Source organism: Oncorhynchus nerka, linkage group LG10, assembly GCF_034236695.1.
Source record: "Oncorhynchus nerka isolate Pitt River linkage group LG10, Oner_Uvic_2.0, whole genome shotgun sequence".
NCBI classification, from domain to species: domain Eukaryota; kingdom Metazoa; phylum Chordata; class Actinopteri; order Salmoniformes; family Salmonidae; genus Oncorhynchus; species Oncorhynchus nerka.
The window spans coordinates 70,607,963-70,630,810 of NC_088405.1; the positions used below are offsets into that span (position 1 = coordinate 70,607,963).

Consider the following 22,848-nt stretch of genomic DNA (forward strand, 5'->3'; position numbering starts at 1 on the left):
CCCAAGTGCAATATAGCAAAACACAGCTTAGCTTGTTGTTAATCCACATGGCATGTCAGATTTCAATACAGCTTTTCAGCGAAAGCATAACAAGCGTTTATGTAAGAACATCTCTCTCAGTAGACAAAATATTACAAACACTAGCAGCCAAGAAGATTGGTCACGAAAGTCAGAAAAGCAAGAGATTAAATCGCTTTCCTTTGATGATCTTCAGATGTTTGCACTCACGAGACTCCCAGTTACACAATAAAATGTTCCTTTTGTTCCATAAAGATTATTTTTATATCCAAAATACCTCCATTTGTTTGGCGCGTTATGTTCAGAAATCCACAGGCTCGAGCGGTCACGACATCGCAGACGAAAATTCCAAATAGTATCCATAATGTCCTTAGAAACATGTCAAACGTTTTTATAGTCAATCCTCAGGTTGTTTTAAATATATATAATCGATAATACACTGCTCAAAAAAATAAAGGGAACACTAAAATAAATAATCCTAGATCTGAATGAATGAAATATTCTTATGAAATACTTTTTTCTTTACATAGTTGAATGTGCTGACAATAAAATCACACAAAAATTATCAACCCATGGAGGTCTGGATTTGGAGTCACACTCAAAATTAAAGTGGAAAACCACACTACAGGTTGATCCAACTTTGATGTAATGTCCTTGACTTAAATGTAAATGTAAAACAAGTCAAAATGAGGCTCAGTAGTGTGTGTGGCCTCCACGTGCCTGTATGACCTCCCTACAACGCCTGGGCATGCTCCTGATGAGGTGGAGGATGGTCTCCTGAGGGATCTCCTCTCAGACCTGGACTAAAACATCCGAGCGAGACATGATGTCCCAGATGTGCTCAATTGGATTCAGGTCTGGGGAACGGGCGGGCCAGTCCATAGCATCAATGCCTTCCTCTTGCAGGAACTGCTGACACACTCCAGCCACATGAGGTCTAGCATTGTCTTGCATTAGGAGGAACCCAGGGCCAACCGCACCAGCATATGGTCTCACAAGGGGTCTGAGGATCTCATCTCAGTACCTAATGGCAGTCAGGCTACCTCTGGCGAGCACATGGAGGGCTGTGCGGCCCCCCAAAGAAATGCCACCCCACGACTGACCCACCGCCAAACCAGTCATGCTGGAGGATGTTGCAGGCAGCAGAACGTTCTCCACGGCGTCTCCAGACTGTCACGTCTGTCACATGTGCTCAGTGTGAACCTGCTTTCATCTGTGAAGAGCACAGGGCGCCAGTGGCGAATTTGCCAATCTTGGTGTTCTCTGGCAAATGCCAAACGTCCTGCACAGTGTTGGGCTGTAAGCACAACCCCCACCTGTGGACGTCGGGCCCTCATACCACCCTCATGGAGTCTGTTTCTGACCGTTTGAGCAGACACATGCACATTTGTGGCCTGCTGGAGGTCATTTTGCAGGGCTCTGGCAGTGCTCCTCCTGCTCCTCCTTGCATAAAGGCGGAGGTAGTGGTCCTGCTGCTGGGTTGTTGCCCTCCTACGGCCTCCTCCACGTCTCCTGATGTACTGGCCTGTCTCCTGGTAGCTCCTCCATGCTCTGGACACTACGCTGACAGACACAGCAAACCTTCTTGCCACATCTCGCATTAATGTGCCATCCTGGATGAGCTGCACTACCTGAGCCACTTGTGTGGGTTGTAGACTCCGTCTCATGCTACCACTAGAGTGAAAACACCGCCAGCATTCAAAAGTGACCAAAACATCAGTCAGGAAGCATAGGAACTGAGAAGTGGTCCCCACCTGCAGAACCACTCCTTTATTGGGGGTGTCTTGCTAAATGCCTATAATTCCATTTGCACAACAGCATGTGAAATTTATTGTCAATCAGTGTTGCTTCCTAAGTGGACAGTTTGATTTCACAGAAGTGTGATTAACTTGGAGTTACATTGTGTTGTTTAAGTGTTCCCTTTATTTTTTTGAGCAGTGTATATTTCACAGCGGTTTAGATGGTACAATAATTCTCTACACAATGAATGGTTGTTTTTTCTGTTTTCTTGTCTAGATCTGACTACAGCTGCAGTCTGTCAACACTGAGTAACTTTATTACTTTCTCTCTAATGGGCTCTAATTAGCATCTATCAACTTGTCTATGGACTGTGGCTAGCGGGGTGGTAGCAGTGTTTGAGAGAAGACTGACTGGGCTCTGCAGTGACAGAATGAGGAACTGATGTCGTGTTCTCTGATATACTGCACTGGTAATTTAGAACAGATTCTCTGGGTTTTTACTCTTCACCTTAATGCTGTGTTATGCATTAAGCCAAACCATTCTGGCTTATGTCCCTCAGACTGTATGAATTCACATAACGAAACGAGCTTGAAGAGACGGTACTTATGTGTGAGTTTATGGCAAAAGAGGCCCCTCAAATAATGATATTTCAAAATGTTGCTTTGACACTATGGTATTCTGAAATACTGCTGTCTTGACAGCTCATCACACACCCATGTACTCTGTGAAAACTGACATTACATATGGACAGCCACTATTGCTTTTCATGGATATGGGTGGCAAGTTTGAATGGTCTTCTCTTTCGGGCAGGGGGCTGAGTTCTCTTTCAGCATTGTTAAATAAAAACAGTCCAAATTGTTCATTTTGACCATTAAGCTGGCACTCTATACTGGCCATCTTTCTCTCCATACTATGATAATCGGCAGATAGCCTAGTGGTTAGAGAGTTGGGCCAGTAACCAAAAGGTTGCGAAATCGAGTCCCCGAGCTGACCAGGTAAAAATCTGTCGTTCTGCTCCTGAATAAGGCAGTTAACCCACTGTTCCTAGGCCGTCATTGTAAATAATAATTTGTTCTTAATAATTGACTTGCCTAGTTTAATAAAAAAATTAATTAAAATCCTCATAAAAGCTGCATCATGACTCTTTTCCATACCATCTGAGCAAAAGGTAATGTCTTGACTGTGAGTCCTGGTTATTTATACGAAGAGCTCCTTGTTACAGTGTAGAAATATGGTCTGTGTCGTTGGGTGACTTGTGACAGGCTTTTGGGGTTGGGGGATTGTGATATGTCTCTTATCTGTCATAGTCTCAGTAGTCTGTTGGTAAATACATGTACATATACAACAGCCTACAGTGTATAACTGCCACTAGAGACAGTTGATGCATATGGGTTGCAAGCATTGGTGGAAAAGTACTCAATTGTCATACTTGAGTAAAAGTAAAGATACCTTAATAGAAAATGACTCAAGTAAAAGTGAAAGTCACCCTGTAAAATACTCGAGTAACAGTCTAAAAGTTTTTTTCTTTTAATGTACGTACTGTAAGTATCAAAAGTACATGTAATTGTTAAAATGTACTTAGGTATCAAAAGCTTTGCATTCTTAGGAAACTATGCAGAATTTAGTTTTTTCATGTCGTATTTCTTACACTGTTACCCCAGGAAATGTTAAGTGTTATTACATACAGCAGGAAGAACTATTGGCTATAAGAGCAACGTCAACTTACCAACATTACGGCAAGTAATACGACGTTCCAAAAGCGGATCTTCTGGAGCACCACCCAGGACAATGGATCAGATCCCAGTAGGCAACCCAAAACAACGTCGCTGCAGAAGAGGCAGACAGAGCGGTATTCTGGTCAGGCTGACTTCCGTCATCATGAAGTGCTTTGAGAGACTAGTCAAGGATCATATCACCTCCACCCTACCTGACACCCTAGACCCACTCCAATTTGCTTACCGCCCCAATAGGTCCACAGACGACGCATTCGCAATCACACTGCCCTAACCCATCTGGACAAGAGGAATACCTATGTAAAAATGCTGTTCATCGATCAGCATTTAACACCATAGAACCCTTCAAACTCGTAATTAAGCTCGAGACCCTAGGAAGCAACATCTCCACCCCGCTGATCCTCAACACTGAGGCCCCACAAGGGTGCGTTCTCAGCCCTCTCCAGTACTCCCAGTTCACCCATGATTGCATGGCCATGCACACCTCCAAATTAATCATCAAGTTTGCAGACGACACTACAGTGGTAGGCTTGATTACCAACAACGATAAGACGGCCTACAGGGAGAAGGTGAGGGCCCTCGGGAGTGTGGTGTCAGGAAAATAACATCACACTCAATGTCAACAAAACAAAGGAGATGGACTTCAGGAAACAGCAGAGGGAGCACTCCCCTATCCACATCGACAGGACAGTAGTGGAGAAGGTTGAAAGTTTTAAATTCCTCAGCAAACACATCACGGACAAACTGAAATGGTCCACCCACACAGACAGCGTGGTGAAGAAGGCGCAACAGCGCCTCTTCAACCTCAAGAGGCTGAGGAAATTTGGATTGTCACCAAAAACACTCACAAACCTTTACACCCTGGTACGGCAAATCAAATCAAATTTATTTATATAGCCCTTCGTACATCAGCTGATATCTCAAAGTGCTGTACAGAAACCCAGCCTAAAACCCCAAACAGCAAGCAATGCAGGTGTAGAAGCACGGTGGCTAGGAAAAACTCCCTAGAAAGGCCAAAACCTAGGAAGAAACCTAGAGAGGAACCAGGCTATGTGGGGTGGCCAGTCCTCTTCTGGCTGTGCCAGGTGGAGATTATAAACAGAACATGGCCAATATGTTCAAATGTTCATAAATGACCAGCATGGTCGAATAATAATAAGGCAGAACAGTTGAAACTGGAGCAGCAGCACGGTCAGGTGGACTGGGGACAGCAAGGAGTCATCATGTCAGGTAGTCCTGGGGCATGGTCCTAGGGCTCAGGTCCTCCGAGAGAGAGAGAGAAAGAAAGAGATAATTAGAGAGAGCATATATGGGGTGGCCAGTCCTCTTCTGGCTGTGCCGGGTGGAGATTATAACAGAACGTGGCCAAGATGTTCAAATGTTCATAAATGACCAGCATGGTAAAATAATAATAAATAAAGGCCGAATGGAGTACCGTGATTAATGGACAGTCCAGCGTGCATCAGCTATGTAGCCACGTGATCAGTGTCCAGGGGGCAGCGGTGGATGGGGCAGGGGAGCTGGACTGGCGAGTGTTATCCAGGTTAAAAAACTAACAATGACTAAATAGCTTGTAGCTAGTTAGCTGGTTAGCTTCTGGAGGTTCTTGAGTCTGTTCTAAATACAAAGGACTTAAACCCTTAAAACATTGGAAAGAACTTAAAAAACAACTATATTATTTTGCGTGGGTTTTATTAGCAACATCAATGATTACACACACATATAATAACATCACAATGAGTTCTGGTTCCTCCAGAAATGTCCTGTACCTCGGGCCTAAAAAGAGTCCAGCCTGGTAAAGGAGTTCAGGGAACTCAAGTGACTTTTGTCACGCAATGTTTGTCGTTCATTCAGTGTAGCGTAAACCCAGTATTATCATACAATCAATATAACAATTATTTTACCACACAGCTATAAAGCGTATCAACTCTTACTAAGTCCTCAACTACAACTAACTACATAAATCATCACAGTATACATCACATCAAAACAAATGAAATACTGTATACAAAAAGGTTGTAGTCAGTCAGACAATCCAATCCGCCAACAGATCTCCAGCAAAGGCCACGAAGAACAGAGAGGTGTAGTCCACAACGCAAAGAGTGGATCCGATCCTGGGTAAACCCTATTAGGCTACAAAACAAACGGAATAGAGAAGCTTCTCGGGAACTTAGGGTTGAACCGATCACAACCCCAGCAGCTGATGCTGGCTATTTAATTTGGAATTAAAGGGAAAGCGCCCTATTCGAATGAGAAGCACTGAGACTGTTCAGAAAAATTCAGGGCAGTCACAACGTATAGCCAGGGGCATGCTCCAACACTCAGACATCATTCACAAACGAAGCATGTGTTTAGTGAGTCTACCAGATCAGGGGCAGTAGGGAAGACCAGGGATGTTTTCTTGATAATTGTGTGAATTAGGCATTTTTTCTGTCCTGCTAAGCATTCAAAATGTAACGAGTACTTTTGGGTGGAAGGGAACATGTGTGGAGTAAAAAGTACATAATTCTCTTTAGGAATGTAGTGAAGTAAAAGTTATCTTAAATATAAATGGTAAAGTAAAGTATAGATACCCCTAAAATCTACTTAAGTAGTACTTTCAAGTATTTTTACTTAAATAAATTCCACCACTGGCTGCAGGTAGCCTAGTGCTTAGAGCATTGGGCCAGTAACTGAAAGGTCACTGGTTCAAATACCTGAGCTGATAAGGTGAAAGTCTGTTGATGTGTCCTTGAGTAAAGCCCTTAACCCTAATTTGCTCCAGGGGTGTCGTACTACTATGACTGACCCAGAAAACAACACATTTCACTGCACCTATCTAGTTTACAATTTACAATTTATACTGTATTCCATGTGGCCTGCGTTATCTCCATATTGACTTCATTAATAATACTTTCCATATTCATCTGTTTCATGTAACTCTCATTGCATTACCTGCAACACCTGTCTGCTGTTTCAATGTTTGCTTCCTTACAAAAACATTTGATCAAATAATGTTTATATTATTACCTTTTTGACAAATAGATGTGTCACTGAGTGGTGAATAAGAACCCTGACCTAAACCCCCCAAAAGGGGAAGCCAGACAAACAGAAAATGCAAAAACAAAAAAACATAGCTTGAAGAAACTTTCTGAGTCATTTTACAGCCCAGAAGTCCAGTTACACAGTCTTATAGCCATTCCCTTCATCCCTGCTGAAGAGGTGTGACTCCTAGCAGCAGAGCTGTCAGAGTAAAACAAACCCCCTGCCAAGCCTACTGTACATATGCTCAAGAGGCCTTTGGGATACATACAGGAAGACCAACGCTGCTGTGTTGTTGCCATTACATTTACATCAGGAGAACAGAAGCGCTTCCACCTGGAATAGACCATCAAGTTATCTCCAGTGCATTCGGAAAATAATTCAGACCCCTTGACTTTTTCCACATTGTGTTACGTTAAAGCCTTGTTCTAAAATGTATCTCTTTTTTCCCCTCATCAATCTACACACAATGCCCCATAATGAGTATTCAGTATTCAGACCTTTTACTTTGTGAAGAAGCTTTGGCAGTGATTACAGCCTCGAGTCTTATTGGGTATGACACTACAAGCGTGGCACACGTATATTTGGGGACTTTTTCCCATTCTTCTCTGCAGATCCTCTCAAGCTCTATCAGGTTGGATGGGGAGCATCCCTGCACAGCTATTTTCAGGTGTCTCTAGAGATGTTCGATCGGATTCAAGTCCGGGCTCTGGCTGGGCCACTGAAGGACATTGAGAGACTTGTCCCGAAGCCACTCCTGTGTTGTCTTTGCTTTGTGCACAGGGTCGTTGTCCTGCTGGAAGGTGAAACTTTGCCCCAGTCTGAGGTCCTGAGCACTCTGGAGCAGGTTTTCATGAAGTATCTCTCTGTAGTTTGTTCTGTTCATCTTTCCCTCGATCCTGACTAGTCTCCCATTCCCTGCCACTGAAAAACATCCCCACAGCATGATGCCGCCACCACCATGCTTCACCGTAGGGATGGTGCCAGGTTTCCTCCAGACGTGACACTTGGCATTCACACCAAAGGGTTCAATCTTGGTTTCTTCAGACCAGAGGATTTTGTTTCTCATGGTCTGTGTCCATTAGTTGCCTTTTGGAAAACTCAAAGCAGTCTGTTTTGTGCCCATTTCTGAAGAGTGGCTTCCATCTGGATACTCTACCATAAAGACCTGATTGGTGGAGTGCTGCAGAGATGGTTGTCCTTCTGGAAGGTTCTCCCATCTCAACAGAGGAACTCTTGAGCCCTGTAAGAGTGACCGTTGGGTTTTTGGCCACCTCCCTGACCAAGGCCCTTCTCCCCAGATTGCTCAGTTTGGCCAGGGGGCCAGCTCTAGGAAGTCTTTGTGGTTCCAATCTTCTTTCATTTAAGAATGATGGAGGTCACTGTGTTCTTTTGGACCTTCAATGCTGCAGAAATGTTTTGGTACCCTTCCCTAGACCCTTCCCTTCCCCAATTCCTTCGACCTCATGGCCTGGTTTTTGCTCTGACATGCACTCTCAACCGTGGGACCTTATATGGACAGCTCTGTGCCTTTTCAAATCATGTCCAATCAATTTAATTTACCACAGGCTGACTCCAATCAAGTTGTAGAAACATTTCAAGGATGATCAATGAAAACAAGATACACCTGAGCTCAATTTCGATTCTCATAGCAAAAGGGTCTGAATACTTATGTAAATACGGTATTCAAAATAATTGTTCTTATACATTTTCAAACATTTCTAAAAACCTGTTTTCACTTTGTCATTGTGTGTCTATTGATGAGGAAAACATGTAACTTAATCAATTTTAGAAGAAGGCTGTAACATAACAAAATCTGGAAAAATTCAAGGGGTTTGAATACTTTCCGAATGTCCCACATAGCTGAGGGAGTACTTCTTTTTGCATATTTTCCCTTGCTGCTTTCCGATCGAAAAGCTGAGAGCTGTAATTCAAGAAAATCCTTAAAGGAATAACGTCCCTGTAAATATTCTCAAGTATTCAGGTACCCAAACATCACCCTGTCGCTATTATTGAAAATATTCCCCTTATTCGTTTTTGAATAGGAAAACTTTTAGAGGCTAAACTTTTAGAGGTGTTTTGGAGTCCCTGCCGTGCCACAAAGTGCTTTGAAACACATTTAGTGAGGCCATTGATCCACTAGCAGCACCCCAATGTAAAGGTTATTCAATAGCATAGGGTGGGACTACAGTAGCTCAGAGCCTAAATTAACTCTGTGGCATAGGTGAGACCTTGTGGGATGTGGCGGCCCATATAGATCTGTAGCTTTAGAGATTATGTCCATTGATTTGACATCACAGTGTGGTATTGAGCGACGGGCCGACGGCTGGCAGAGAGAGGAGGTCTCCTGGCTAATGTTGTAGTTCTGTGATTACAGGTGCCGAGGGAGCCGTATTCACCAACTCTGTGGAGACGCCACACGTCAGGGCCGAGCCCTTCAAAGAGCTACGGTAAGATAAGTTTCTCTTTGAATCCACCCTGATGCACACATATAATATACATGCACACAAACACACACACACGGCCGGGTTTGGGTACAGTGTAAACCTTGGTGTGTGGTGAGGGAGGGTGTGATTGGATTATTTCCTTTCAAATGATTTACTAACCCTATGCATACTGCCACTGACAACCATTACTATATATTCCAGCCAGATAAGTGGTGTTTTAAAGATTTCTGTTCTGCTGACAGGGCCTATACTGCAGGTGTGTCCTGTCATCAGACTACGGTTATTTGCTTGTGCTAAGGCACAGCATCAAAATCTTCCTTTTGGTTCAGTTTTCCTTCTTAATGGGGTAGAGAATGATATGTGAGTCCCCACCTATATGCTAGCATACAGTATAAACATACCTTTTTTGTAGTCAACTAAAATCACAGTATCGTTTTTAATAGTTTAGAAACAGCAGATAGGCTCCACTCACAGGTAGATAGGTATATTTTACCCTTGTAGCGAATAATACAGTGTAATATTACTTTTGGGGACTCCCGAGTGGTACAGTGGTCTAAGACACTGCATCTCAGTGCTAGAGGCATCACTACAGACCCTTGTTCGATTCCAGGCTGTATCACAACCGGCCGTGTTTGGGATTCCGGTGCACAATTGGCCCAGCTTCGTCCGGGTTTGGGTGTGGCTGGGGTAGGCCGTCATTGTAAATAAGAATTTGTTCATAACTGACTTGCCTAGTTAAATAAAGGATAATTAAATATAAAAATTAGCTTTGGAACAGGCCTATAGGATTGGACTTTCTTCCAATGCGCTGTAGCTTGGAAAGACTCGACTCTGTGAAGCAATTTACACTCCTCGAGCAACTCCATCCCGTCCAGTTGAGTTTTGATGAAGAACCATTTGGCTGCGTTGTTGTGTGGTCTCCGACATGTACAGATCAATGGCTGTATCTTTGGCAGTGGATGAGCCCCCTCTCCACCCAGATCAATGCCCGGATGCTCATCAGAATGTAATTAAAGGAGCTTCTCATGAACTAAAACAAACATATGAAGTACAATGCCAATGTCAGAGGCAAGAGACGTAGAGAAGGGAGAGAGGTGGAGGGGTAACGAGAAGTAGAGTGTGGCTGATGGCTGACAAGTGGTGGATTAGACATGGCAGGAAAGACAGATTTGTAGGGAGAAAGATAATGAGCAGTTAGTGCCACTTGGAGCGTTGGCCTCCACCGACACACAGGTGACTATACTACCACACAACCACCCAAAACATATATGGACAGACACACACAAGCACACTCTTCATCTTCCAATCTACAACATGGGTGTCAAACATATAGCCCAGTGTTTTGGGGTCCAATCCGGCCCGTGTGCGTTTTGAGATTATCATTCGGGTGGGAGCGAAACAAAGTAAATATACTTTAAAATGACTAAACCCAAATTTAAACTGTGTAGAAATGATAATGGACCTACATTTATACCGTTTTGTTGACTGTCCAGCTCACTTAAAATCACAGAAATGAAAACTAGACAGTCAGGGAGTATCAAAAATTCCCAGAACAATAGATAGAGGACTCGTTGCAGACCGAATGGAGCCCCCGGGGCAAAATGTATTTGACACCCCTGCCATAAAATGATGTTTGTGAAGCAACAGACACAGCACCTCTCTCCCTCCCCCTGGCCCTACCAGAGTGAGAGGAGAGAAGGATACAGTGGGCCCACCCTCGTTGACAGTTGACACTGGTTATCATCCCTGCCTCCACATACACCAAACATTCTGACACCCATCAATGATGAACACTCTGTATGAACATGCAGTTCATTGCATCACCATGCTACTGTAGCAGCCCATGCATCATCCTTTACTTTCAGAACAGAGAAGGCCCATTCAGTGGTACTTAGATAGAATTGTACAGCTTCTTCATGTAAATGAACCGTGACTCATCAATCATTTACGGAGCTTTAGACATGATCATTTAACCTTTTACTGCAGTGGGCTAAATCTGGGTCAGACAGTGACTCTTGGTAGTCTTAAAAAAATCTACTTTCAAACAAACATATACAACGCACAAACATGGTTATAGGCTTGCAAAAAAGAAGACACCTGTACCATGTCAGATTTTTTTTTTTTTTGGGTGGTTGTTGTCTTTGATGATCTTTTTGGCCCTGTGACATCGGGTGCTGTAGGTGTCCTGGAGGTCAGGTAGCTTGCCTCCAGTGATGCGTTGTGCAGACCTCACCACCCTCTGGAGAGCCTTACAATTGTGGGCGGAGCAGTTGCCATACCAGGCTGTGATACAGCCCCACAGGATGCTCTCGATTGTGTATTTGTAAAAGTTTGTGAGTGGTTTCAGTGAGCCAAATTTCTTCAGCCTCCTGAGGTTGAAGAGGCGCTGTTGCTCCTTCTTCACCACGCTGTCTGAGTATGTGGACCATTTCAGTTTGTCCGTGATGTGTACGCCAAGGAACTTAAAACTTTCCACCTTCCCCACTGCTGTCCCGTTGATGTGGATATGGGGCTGCTCCCTCTGCTGTTTCCTGAAGTCCACGATCATCTCCTTTGTTTTGTTGACATTGAGTGTGAGGTTAATTTCCTGACACCACACTCCAAGGGCCCTTACCTCCTCCCTGTAGGCCGTCTTGTCGTTGTTGGTAATCAAGCCAACCACTGTAGTGTCGTCTGCAGACTTGATGATTGAGTTGGAAGCGTGCATGGTCACGCAGTCATGGGTGAACAGGGTGTACAGGAGAGGGCTCAGAACGCACCCTTGTGGGGTCCCAGTGTTGAGGATCAGCGGGGTGGAGATGTTGTTTCTGTCGGTGGCCATTATGTGATTATAGTTATAACCTAGACCCCTTTGTTGCCTTTTCATGTCCTCATTTTCCAAACGTGAACAAATGAAATGGCAGTAATATACTAGAATATAATAATATGATATATAATATCATAATACAATTCTAAAAAACAGTCAAGTAATATCACAGCAATACATAATGGAAATCTGATATGATTCAAGATCTTTCATCTAGAATTCATCCTCCACAAACCCATTTGATATTAATAAAGATGACAGCTAGTTATTTGAATATAAATTCTGCTTGTTGTTTGTTGGTCATGTGATCGATACTTAATTTCCTTTGTTGGGTGGCGGCTGAGGCTGGCAGTGGCCAGAGAAGACAGAGAGAGGGAAATGAACTGGAAGCTCTGCTACTGCAGTCACAGCCACAACCTCTTATCCCAGATCATTGTCTAGTGTCTCCCTGTCTCCGTTCCACACTCTGGTTCATATCTCCCATCACTGACAGAGTGATAACAACACTCCCCCAACAGATAGACATGGATAGCATATTCTTACACAATGGAGGCCCTATGTATGAACCACTGATACATATGGCAGCAAGCAGAAATAATTTTGGGAAATCTCAATTTACTGAATTTACCTTTCACTTTTAGTGTGTTTTAGTCACTTGATGTGTGTTGTAGTCACTTGCTGCAGCAATGAACGGGGTGGACAGGATGACAGAAAGGATACACGATCAGTTGGATAACGAAGCAAACTATCTTCCTTTGTGTGTAATCAGTGAACGCATTACCATGTTGATTTAAATCTCCATTGGTACACTCCACATTAGCATTCCAGAATAATTCAATACACTCTCACAGCTGTAATATGCTGACTGTGCAAGGGGCAGGACTTACGGTTTCTCATTTTACTGAATAAAATATCCACCTTTCAGTATGTTCAGACTACATGATAGGACAACAATATGTGAATATACGGACATACTAATCACAATATTTCACATTGTTTGTCTGCATGATTTAAATCGAATATTAATTTGCATGAGGAAAATTCCACTTGACCAATAGTTATTGCTCTAGTATCCTCTAGTGCCAATAACATCTATAGTGCCACCAACTGGTCTGGTGCAGCCATCTAAGGTTGCAGTGACTTTATATTCACACAGCTTCTAAGGATATATACACTGAGTGTAAAAAATATTAGAAACACACAAGGTGTCAAAAGCGTTCCACCGGGATGCTGGCCCGTGTTGACTCCAATGCTTCCCACAGTTGTGTCAAGTTGGCTGGATGTCCTATGGGTGGTGGACCATTATTGATACACACAGGAAACTGTTGAGCATGGTTGCAGTTCTTGATACACTCAAACCAGTGCGCCTGACACTTATTACCATATGTTCAAAGGCACTTAAATCCTTTGTCTTGCCCATTCACACCAAATGGCACACATACACAATCCATGTCTCAAGGCTTACGAGTATTTCTTTAACCTGTCTCCTCCCCTTCATCTACATTGATTTCAGTGGATTTAACAGGTGACATAAGGGATCATAGCTTTCACCTGGATTCACCTGGTCAGTCTATGTCATGGAAAGAGCAGGCGTTCCTAATGTTTTGTACACTCTGTGAATTAGCATTTCCCTAGCTAGCTAGGAGTTTTACAAGAAAGCACCTGAGATGACTCAAATACTGTTGCTAGCAAGCCCTCCTTGGCGACAATGTTATTGGGGCGCGGGTATTATCAGATCCGAGGCGAGATAAACTATTCATCATGTTTTGTGTTTTGGTAAGAGCTCGGAGTGACGTCATGCACCCAAAAAGCCTCAACCAATCAACCAAAGGATATTAATGGCCATGTTCGAGAGGATCAAAACCGTAATATATCATGGGTAAATTGTTACTGACTGATCTACAAATAATAATGAGTAGTTATTTATGATGCAAGGTTCTTCGTAGATCAGTCAGTTGGCATTCACCTGCACTGTCGGCTGCAGTGTCAGCTGCAATGTCGAACAAGCCCTCCGGGTATCCTACAAAAGGACATTTTTCGCGACCAGATATGTGATAACCCAGCATCTCCCAAAAACAGATGTCCTGATACTGTATGCCAATGACACATTTAACATGGTTCATCATGGCACTGTCTTTGATGAACCTAAAACGTAAAAATGTGATAGGCCACTGTGAAGTGGATTTACAAAGTATTTAAATGGACACGTAAAATCAGATTTTCTGATTGATCAATAACTCAGCCATCGCTTAACAAATCCCTTAGCTTTTCTCTATCTAAGTTAACAGATCTACCATGGCCCTACATACATATGGGCATACATTTGGTGTTATTTGGAGGCGGATATGAGGGTTTAAGTGAGACTGCTTATAACTGAGGCACCTATAGGCCAATCAGTACCATTCCTTTTGACCAAGTCAATCATGGCCTGTAGTTTCTGTGTGCCAAATTAGAAAAACTATTACCAATCTACGCTTGACTTATTAATAACAATAGCTTCGCTGTGAACCCCTAATAAATCATCTCTACCCCATGGCTATGGTTCTTCTGATTTCTCCTGGGTATTCAGTCATTCATTGATGGAATTGTCTCTTCTCTCTCTTCCAGCCTGGAGTCTCCCACTCGGTCTCTGTACATGGAGGCCCCTAAAGGAATCCAGATCCTAGCAGAGGCAGGGGACATCCAGGCCACATGTAGAAGTGACCTACGCCTAGAGTCCAAAGATGGAGAGGTAGGGGGCCCATTCTCTCAAATTTTATCTTTGCATATTTTCTTACTCCTCCGTTAAAGTAGTCATTGATCTAAAGGATTTCACTCCATAGCTTTTATTTTCAAGTTATGTCAGATTAGTTAATCACTGATCTCATGAAGGAAGGAAGTCAGAAAGGAAGGAAGGCTGCATTAAGAGTTCTTAAACTGTGTATACTCTACATCTGTATATCTGTCTGTCGATGATCTGGAGTGAATGTTGATGAGGGTAAAACTTCACTTGTTCGATCGTTGCCCTTGGGTTATTCTTATTCTTTTATCAGACAATTTAACAGAATCATGGGACTATTTGATTTAACACATGAACAGAGGCCCCTCTCAATTTTATCGACTTGATGTGGCTTATATCAAACATTTAGTGCTTTGCCATCTTCCTCATGTAACTGCACCCCTGCTCTCACACTCCATTTGAGTTGCCTTCCAACTGTCCATTTGTCACCTGCCTGACTCGTGGACAGACACTTCACAAGACACCTCTCGCTCTCTAGGAGCCCCTTGGCACTTCCAACCGCAATTAGTGGTGAGGTTTACCTATTAGAGACCTGCTGATACCCGGCCCCCGGCCTCTCTCTCACTGCAGAGATTATCTCAATAGCAGATGTGTGGAGAAGTCAGCTGAGACTCCCTACTTAAAAGTGTTACAGGTCATTTGATAGGAATGCTTCCCTGAGGCGCCTGGAAATGACTCCTTTTACCTTTTATATTAAGAGCAGATCCTCTCCCGGCTAGGGAAATACAACCCCTTAAAAATCCCGGGAGGGCGAGGGGGAGAGGAGGTTAAAGAGATGGGATTTAGACTGACTGTCTGGTTTGGTGGAATGGTAAAGTTGGGCGAGAGAGAAGTACTGTACCAATTCAAATGATAATACCGGAGTAAAGTGAGAAGTTATTGCTGGAATTGATTGGTAGCTTGAACACTGGGTATGGATTTGTCAATCTTAAGTCATAAAGGAGTAAATAATTCAGCGTACAGAGATGAGTTGGGTGTGTGGCCGTTAAGAGGTTAATGCCATAAACGGCTTTGTCTGTCGATAGCCACTTCTCTTTAGCCCAGAGCAGAACGGCAGAGGTGCTAGAACAGGTAATACAAACAGATCTACAGTATATTGTCCACAGTACTTTGAGTGATTTAACATCTCTCATTGTGATTGTCTTGAAGTTAGGTAGAGGAGGCTATACATGGGTAGAGTCACACAGTTCTCTCTCTCTACTCTCTCTCTCTCTCACTCACTCACCCACCTATCCAACTATATATGCGGTAAAGGAGTCAATGGAACGTGGATGTTTAATTGACCAGATTGGCGCACATTCAACAAACCTGATCTAACAAAGTGGATATTTGTCAAGTCTGTCATGATTTATGTGTCGTAACAGACCCACAATGTGGTTACTTAAGTTCAATGTGGAAATATTTGGCTGTTTTTGCTGCGTAATATATAATAATATAATCAAGTTTAGAAAGGGTGGGACGGGGGACACAGCTATATCGGTCCGCTAATACAGGACTAGTAAAGGCGCAGTGCACTCCTTTTTTCAATTATTCAATTATTTTTATTTAAAAAAAAAATCTTCTCAATTTTTCAGGGGTGCTTCCGCACCCTCAGCACCCCTACTTCCCGTGGCTATGCTACATCCCGTTTGTATAAGATGGTTATAATAGCTCACATACAGAAATCGGTGGTTGTAGTCAAAGTAGTTTTGAACTGTAATGCAGTTGATTGGTAACGATGACATGGTTTTTACCTCAACATAGTGTGAAATACACGTATAAATAATAGCCTAAATGTAGGGTAATTTTGTTTGGGGGCAATGAGGAGACTCAGGATCTTTCCCCCACAGCCCTTTCCCCCATGTGTTTCCATGGCAATTCCAGTGTTTTGGTCTAGTTCGATTGACCTCTTTACCACATCTATACATAAATAAATAACATGACTCTGTCCTCATTTAACCCGTTGTCTCCCTGTGGTTAGATCACTCTGGACGCGCGGAGGATCAGGCTGCTGCGTCTGCCTGAGGGCAAGGCCTCTCCCTCGGGGACCACTACCAGACAGACTGTCTATGAGGTGTGTGTCTGTCCCAACGGGAAACTCTTCCTATCACAGGCCGGGACAGGCTCCACCTGCCAGATCAGCAACAATGTCTGCCTCTAGAACACACACATGCACACACTAACACTGAAACACACACACACACACACTAACACTGAAACACACACACACACGCACACATGCACACATGCACACATGCACACATGCATACATGCATACATGCATACATGCATACATGCATACATACATACATACATACATACATACATACATACATACATACATACATACATACATATCAAAACACACACACACACACACACACACACACACACATGCAGAACATATCAAAACACGCACTCACTGAAACATACATACATACATACATACATACATACATACATACATACATACATACATACATACATACATACAGTGGGGAGAACAAGTATTTGATACACTGCCGATTTTGCAGGTTTTCCTACTTACAAAGCATGTAGAGGTCTGTAATCTGCAATAAAATGCAAATGAATTACTTAAAAATCATACAATGTGATTTTCTGGATTTTTGTTTTAGATTCCGTCTCTCGCAGTTGAACTGTACCTATGATACAAATTACAGGCCTCTACATTCTTTGTAAGTAGGAAAACCTGCAAAATCGGCAGTGTATCAAATACTTGTTCTCCCCACTGTACGTACATACATACATATATACATACATATCGAAACACACGCACACTGAAACAAACATCCACATGTATACTGAAACACACACATGCAGTGAAACACATAGACAAATGCACACAACGCAACACATAGAAAAATGTATCTACACATACACAGAAACACACGCAATCATGCATATACATTGACACTTAGGGGGTCTGTTCCTTCTAACAGCCTTTGACAGGAACTGAGAGGGATCCTCCTGAGATTTACAAAGAGACACTCGGAGTGACAATGTTCTGTTCAATGTCCTGAAGACAATTTCAGTACCAGAATCACTAGGGTGATCACCCACATTAGAAACCCTGCAATATCCTGCCATTTCCCCATCTCTCTGCATCATGCCACCTACCACACATGTAGTGATAGAAGGCTCATTGCTATTTTGTTCAATGATAAAAATTTGAGCAGTTCTAAACTTTTGAAATATGAAGAGTGTAACAATAGTGTTTTCTTTTGTGAATTATTTTGACTGTCAACATGTCAGGCTTGGTTTCATTTTCATATCATGTCAATTCATGTCAACGTTGATTTTTTTAAATCATGAAGAAAGCAAAAGCAGCACAGATTTGAAACCTACACCACTAACAGAACATTAGTAGTAGTAGTAATAGTAAACATTGCATGGTGATGGTCTTCACAGGTGGTCACCCTACCAATTCCTTGTACTGGGAGTGACCCACTCTGTTCAAAGAGGGGAAACTGTGCCTGTGCCTTATATCAATGCACTTGTGGCAAGGAGAAGCACATCACGCAGACTTTCTTTTGTCAACATTCGTTTTTCCTTTTGGTTCAATCCTTTTTGTGTGTAGAGGATGGGAATGCAAAGATATCTCTGACTCACCCAACTGCATGCAGCCACACCCTCTCTCTCTTTTTCTCCCTTCGTCTGTTTTCAGCGGTTTAATGCCTTTGACGAGAAGATCAGGGCTGACATGTTGGTGAACACATGGTTTTTGTTTTTGAAATATAAGCAAGAGCGTCAACTTTTTATACCGTTTATCTGTAAATACACATAATCACATCTGAGTGTGTCAAGGGCACAACCTCATGAAATGAAAAATCTGCTCTTTTTCTAAATTAAAGCTTTTATAATATCATGTGTTTTTCAAACAACAACAAAAATATTGAATAAGTAAATATCTTGATATTCTACAGGTTAGCATGTTTAGTATACCATGTTTGCCAGTTGGGAAAGGTTATATTGCTTTTTCTTTATTTTGTGTAAACTTCTCACACACTGAGATCAACAATACAATGAAACACTTGCCCATTTTGTTTGGCAGTTGGGGGTGAGGTCTTTGCATTCCTTGCGTGTGCCGTGTGGAATTTGTTTTTTTTATGTCTTCTATCGACTGTGTATTTGGCTTTACTTGTTTAATGATGCTCAGAGTTACAGACACACAAACCAAAAAGCAGAGTGGCCCCTACTATGACATAGTCATCTTGTACGGTACTCATTGAGTACTTGTCTTGTCCTTAGCTCCCATACACTGCAATCCTTCTGAGGTGATCTGAAGTGAACAGTGTCTGTGTTCAAGTTCATTAGAGAGCAAAAGGATTTCCTAAAGTCCACTTTGCCTGGCATCAACATCTGCTTTTTTTACTCCATTTGAATGGGGCCGTTTGCCTCATCTTGCACCACCTGTTATTAGCTCATCATCCATGCTGAAGAAAGCAATACAGTCTTCAGGAGGGTTTTTACCGCAGGGTTTTTACAGCTCTGTCAATGTTGTGGAGCATTGTGCTACTGTATATTCAAGAGATGTTATGTTTTATATCGCCTCTGTAAAATTATATAAATATAATTTTTTTCTCAGCATAAAAGCATTTTATTTATTTAGATTTCCGATGTGCACACTGTAAAATGCCACTGAGTATTGTTGAGAGTATATAATAAACTAAATTGCAAGATGACTGAACCATTTCCCCAGGCACATTGCATTTAATTTAGTCTGTTTTATAGTTATTATTGTCTGAAAAGCAGATCAGTTGTACTAAACTACAGCATTCTTATATTTCAGTTTGGCACCATCTAAAAGTTATGAGACACACATACTGTACATACAGTGCCACATCCCTTTCACAGTTGTCACAATTTTTTGCCTTAAAATGTAATCTAACAAAGGATTACATTGGATTTTTTTCCCTGCTGGTCTACAAACCCAGCTACTTCAAACGGAAATAAAAAATGTTGAACATTTTACAAATTAATAAAAAACTAAAACTAAGATGTCTTCATACCTCAGAGTTAATACTTGGTGGAAGAACCATTAGCAGCTGCAACATGCCAAATAAATGTACTTTTAGGCCTAAATTAAAAACTTTAGGTTGGGTCAAATCCAATACAACACAAGAGTGCAACAAAGTACTGTGGTGGCAGCATCATGTTAAGGGCATGCTTGCCACCAGCAGTGACTAGGGAGTTTGTCAGGATCAAAATAAATATGAAAGTCGCAAAAACCCAGGTAGAAAAAAACCTCAGTCTTCTAAATACCTAACCCTGCGATAGTTGTATTTTTCAGCAGGACAAAATGTCTTTCCAAGTTGTGTTGAGTGTTCCTGACTGGTGCAGTCAGTCCTGACTTAAATCTGTTTGAAAATCACAGATAAGGTTTGAATATTGCTGTGCATCAATGATTTCCAATCAAATTGACTGAGGTTGAGCAAATTTGACAAAATCAATAGATATATGTTGCCATAAGATATATGTTGTCATAAGATTTGCCATAAGTTGGTAGAATCTTATTCAAAATCATTCACAGCTGTAATGGCTATCAGAGGTGCTTCCACCAAGTATTAACTTGAGGTGTGAAGACACAAGCAATCAAGACATATGATTTTTTTTATTGTAATTAATTTGGAAAATGTTTTATTTTTTCTTTCACTTTGAAATTTTCAACAAGTTTGTATAAATCTGTCCATTTTATTTTTTATCTCAATTTAATCTATTTTTTATTACATTTTAAGGTTGCAAATTGTGATAACATGCAAGGGATGTGTAGACTTTCACTAGGAACTGTGCACATGCACAGGCACGCATGCACGCACGCGCACGCACACACACACACACACACACACACACACACACACACAGTGTACAAACATGCGTGTGTCCAGTGCTAATTGACTGAATCAGAGGAGTGTATCAACACCACCCAAATTGACATTGACTTTAAATCCCAATCACGCTCTAATGCTTCATTTACACAATACAGATTGAATAGAGCCCTAAGTATTTGCTAAGTGCCCAGTCACTAGTTGACTCTGCCACAGCCCCAATAACAGACTAAGGATCGTAAATCATTCAAAGCAGACCCAGTCCTCCAGTTCTCTCCTGTCCACTGCACACCTGATATGCTAACTATCAGTTATTGAATAGTCTCTGGGTGTTTTTGTCATTCCTTATGTAAGGCCATAATTTCTTCAACATCCTGATCTCTTGACTAGGGCTTTCCAAGGTCAAGATGGTATTTTATTAATTTAGGATAATTGCATGTAGTTTGAATGAACAGTCAAACACTAGACATTGCTTCTGGTTCTGGGTACACAAATGAACAGCAATTAATAATTCCTCTAAGACTATTCTAATAAGCCACAAATGAATCATTGCCTTCGTTCAAGGCTGTCCTCTGAAACAAGTATGTTAGCCCATACTGAATGAAGATGTAGGAGCTCAGCTTATATGGGATGTGGCTACTTTCCGATCAGATTTTCCTAAAGGGCTTTATCAAATATATTTTATACATATCTTCAGAGGGATTATCTGACATGCATGACTTCATATGGATTATTTTGGACCGTTTACATGATTTGTGAAATACTTCCCCTGTGAATATGGTAATAAAAAAAGCAAACCCTCAAAATGAAACCCTGCCAATAGAACCAAACACACAAAAGTCTCAAAAGGGTCTATGAATTGACTGTTTTGATTGATTGTCTGGCAGTGGTTATTTTATAGACTGAGAGTGACAGATGGCTTCGAACATAGATAGACTTTCTCTGTTATGATGGGGACATAGTTATACTGTATGTTCAATGGGCTAACCGCCAGTGGCTCCAGACACATAATTATAAATATATCAGAGCTATCATTTTACAAGACATATTGTTTTGATCTTGTGTGCTAGCTACAGTATGTGTTGTCTCTCACACCTCTCCAGTTGAACAAGGTCTATTGAGTGCATTGTTTATAAAATTCTAATTTACTTTTAATTCATTAAAATGGGTGTAAACACTACATGATTGAAGGACATATATTTTGTAAGTTTTGAGAAATTGTGCATTCTTGTGTAATTTGTTTACTTCTTAGCTTCACAAAAATGTGTTACACCATGTGTCGATGCGATTTTGAAGAGCATGTGAAAGGAACACAAAATGTTGATGAGGACAAATGTTGAAAAGAAAACAACACTCACAATCAATCACATTTTCGTTTCGCACCTTGCTTTTGAGTTTGGCATGATGGGCCATTCTCCCATCTGTTTGAAAATAGTGTAAATACAGATATTCATTTGGAATGTTATCTCTGTTATTAATCCAGAAGTAAAATCTTGCGTAATATGGTCAGCGTGATTAACTTCTGTGTTCATGCATATTAGAAATGGAAAGTTCCGCCAAAGACTATGTCTCCACTCTTGCAAAAGGACCCCCCTTCCAATCCGTGTGGGCACATGCGCGAACCACTCAAGGCGAAGCAGTTTGATCATTGCCTTCGCCAAATCCTGATACGTCCAAATAACCAGTGACAAAACCCCAAAAAGCCTGAACTAATGCTGCTCGTTATCTCACGCATCCCATTTAGTCCCGGCAGATTCTTCAGTCTACATGCAGAATCTGCCCACGGGAGATTATTTGGAAAGGGACATCGGTTACCTGTCTTCCCTTCAATCAAAAGTTCATATTGTTTCATATTTCAAGATGCTGATCTGATATATCGCTTTGTGAAAGCTATGTCATCCATGTTGTGGTATGACATTAATTTAGTTCACATACATTTATTTAGAAAATCTAATTTAAATTTTACATTTCAAAATGGTGGGTTGACACATTTTTGCTAAAATGGAGAAATCTTTTTTTTTTTTACCGTGATGTAAATGAAGAAGATCCTTGCACATTCTATGCAAAACAAATGGATATAGACATCATTGTAATAATGCGAAGATGTATGTCAGTTAACTATCTTAATTTTATTTATGTATACAGTTTGTATTTATGAATTGAGCTGCAATCTAAACTGTATCAATAAACTTATTTTAAAAATAGTATATTCATGTGTGGCCATATTCACTCTGAGTACAAGGAAAGGGAAACATGATACTGAACATTTTGTCCATCATAGAACTGTTCTTCGTTTTCATTAACACCAGGTAAAGCATATCTCGCAGCATGAGTCACCTAAACACAAAGTAATAGGGAATGTAGAGTGATTTTATCTCTCACATCTTATACATTAGTGCAAAGTGGACTAAGAGAAATTACTGTAAAGTAGAGTGAGTTAAGTTGAGACATTTTTTGCATTCAGCATCAATACATCAAG

At 41.5% G+C, this 22,848-nt stretch overlaps 1 protein-coding gene across 1 annotated transcript in view; it reads left to right on the forward strand.

Moving 5' to 3' along the window:
• Positions 1-22,576, forward strand: part of LOC115135935 (sarcoglycan, delta (dystrophin-associated glycoprotein)) — a 108,737-nt gene extending 86,161 nt beyond the window's left edge. The window contains exons 6-8 of the mRNA XM_029671166.2: positions 8,890-8,962; positions 14,373-14,496; positions 16,505-22,576. Of these exons, the coding sequence (XP_029527026.1) occupies positions 8,890-8,962; positions 14,373-14,496; positions 16,505-16,684 (377 nt within the window). The 3' untranslated portion in view covers positions 16,685-22,576. The remainder of the gene's footprint in view (positions 1-8,889; positions 8,963-14,372; positions 14,497-16,504) is intronic.
• The last annotated feature ends 272 nt before the right edge of the window (positions 22,577-22,848 follow it).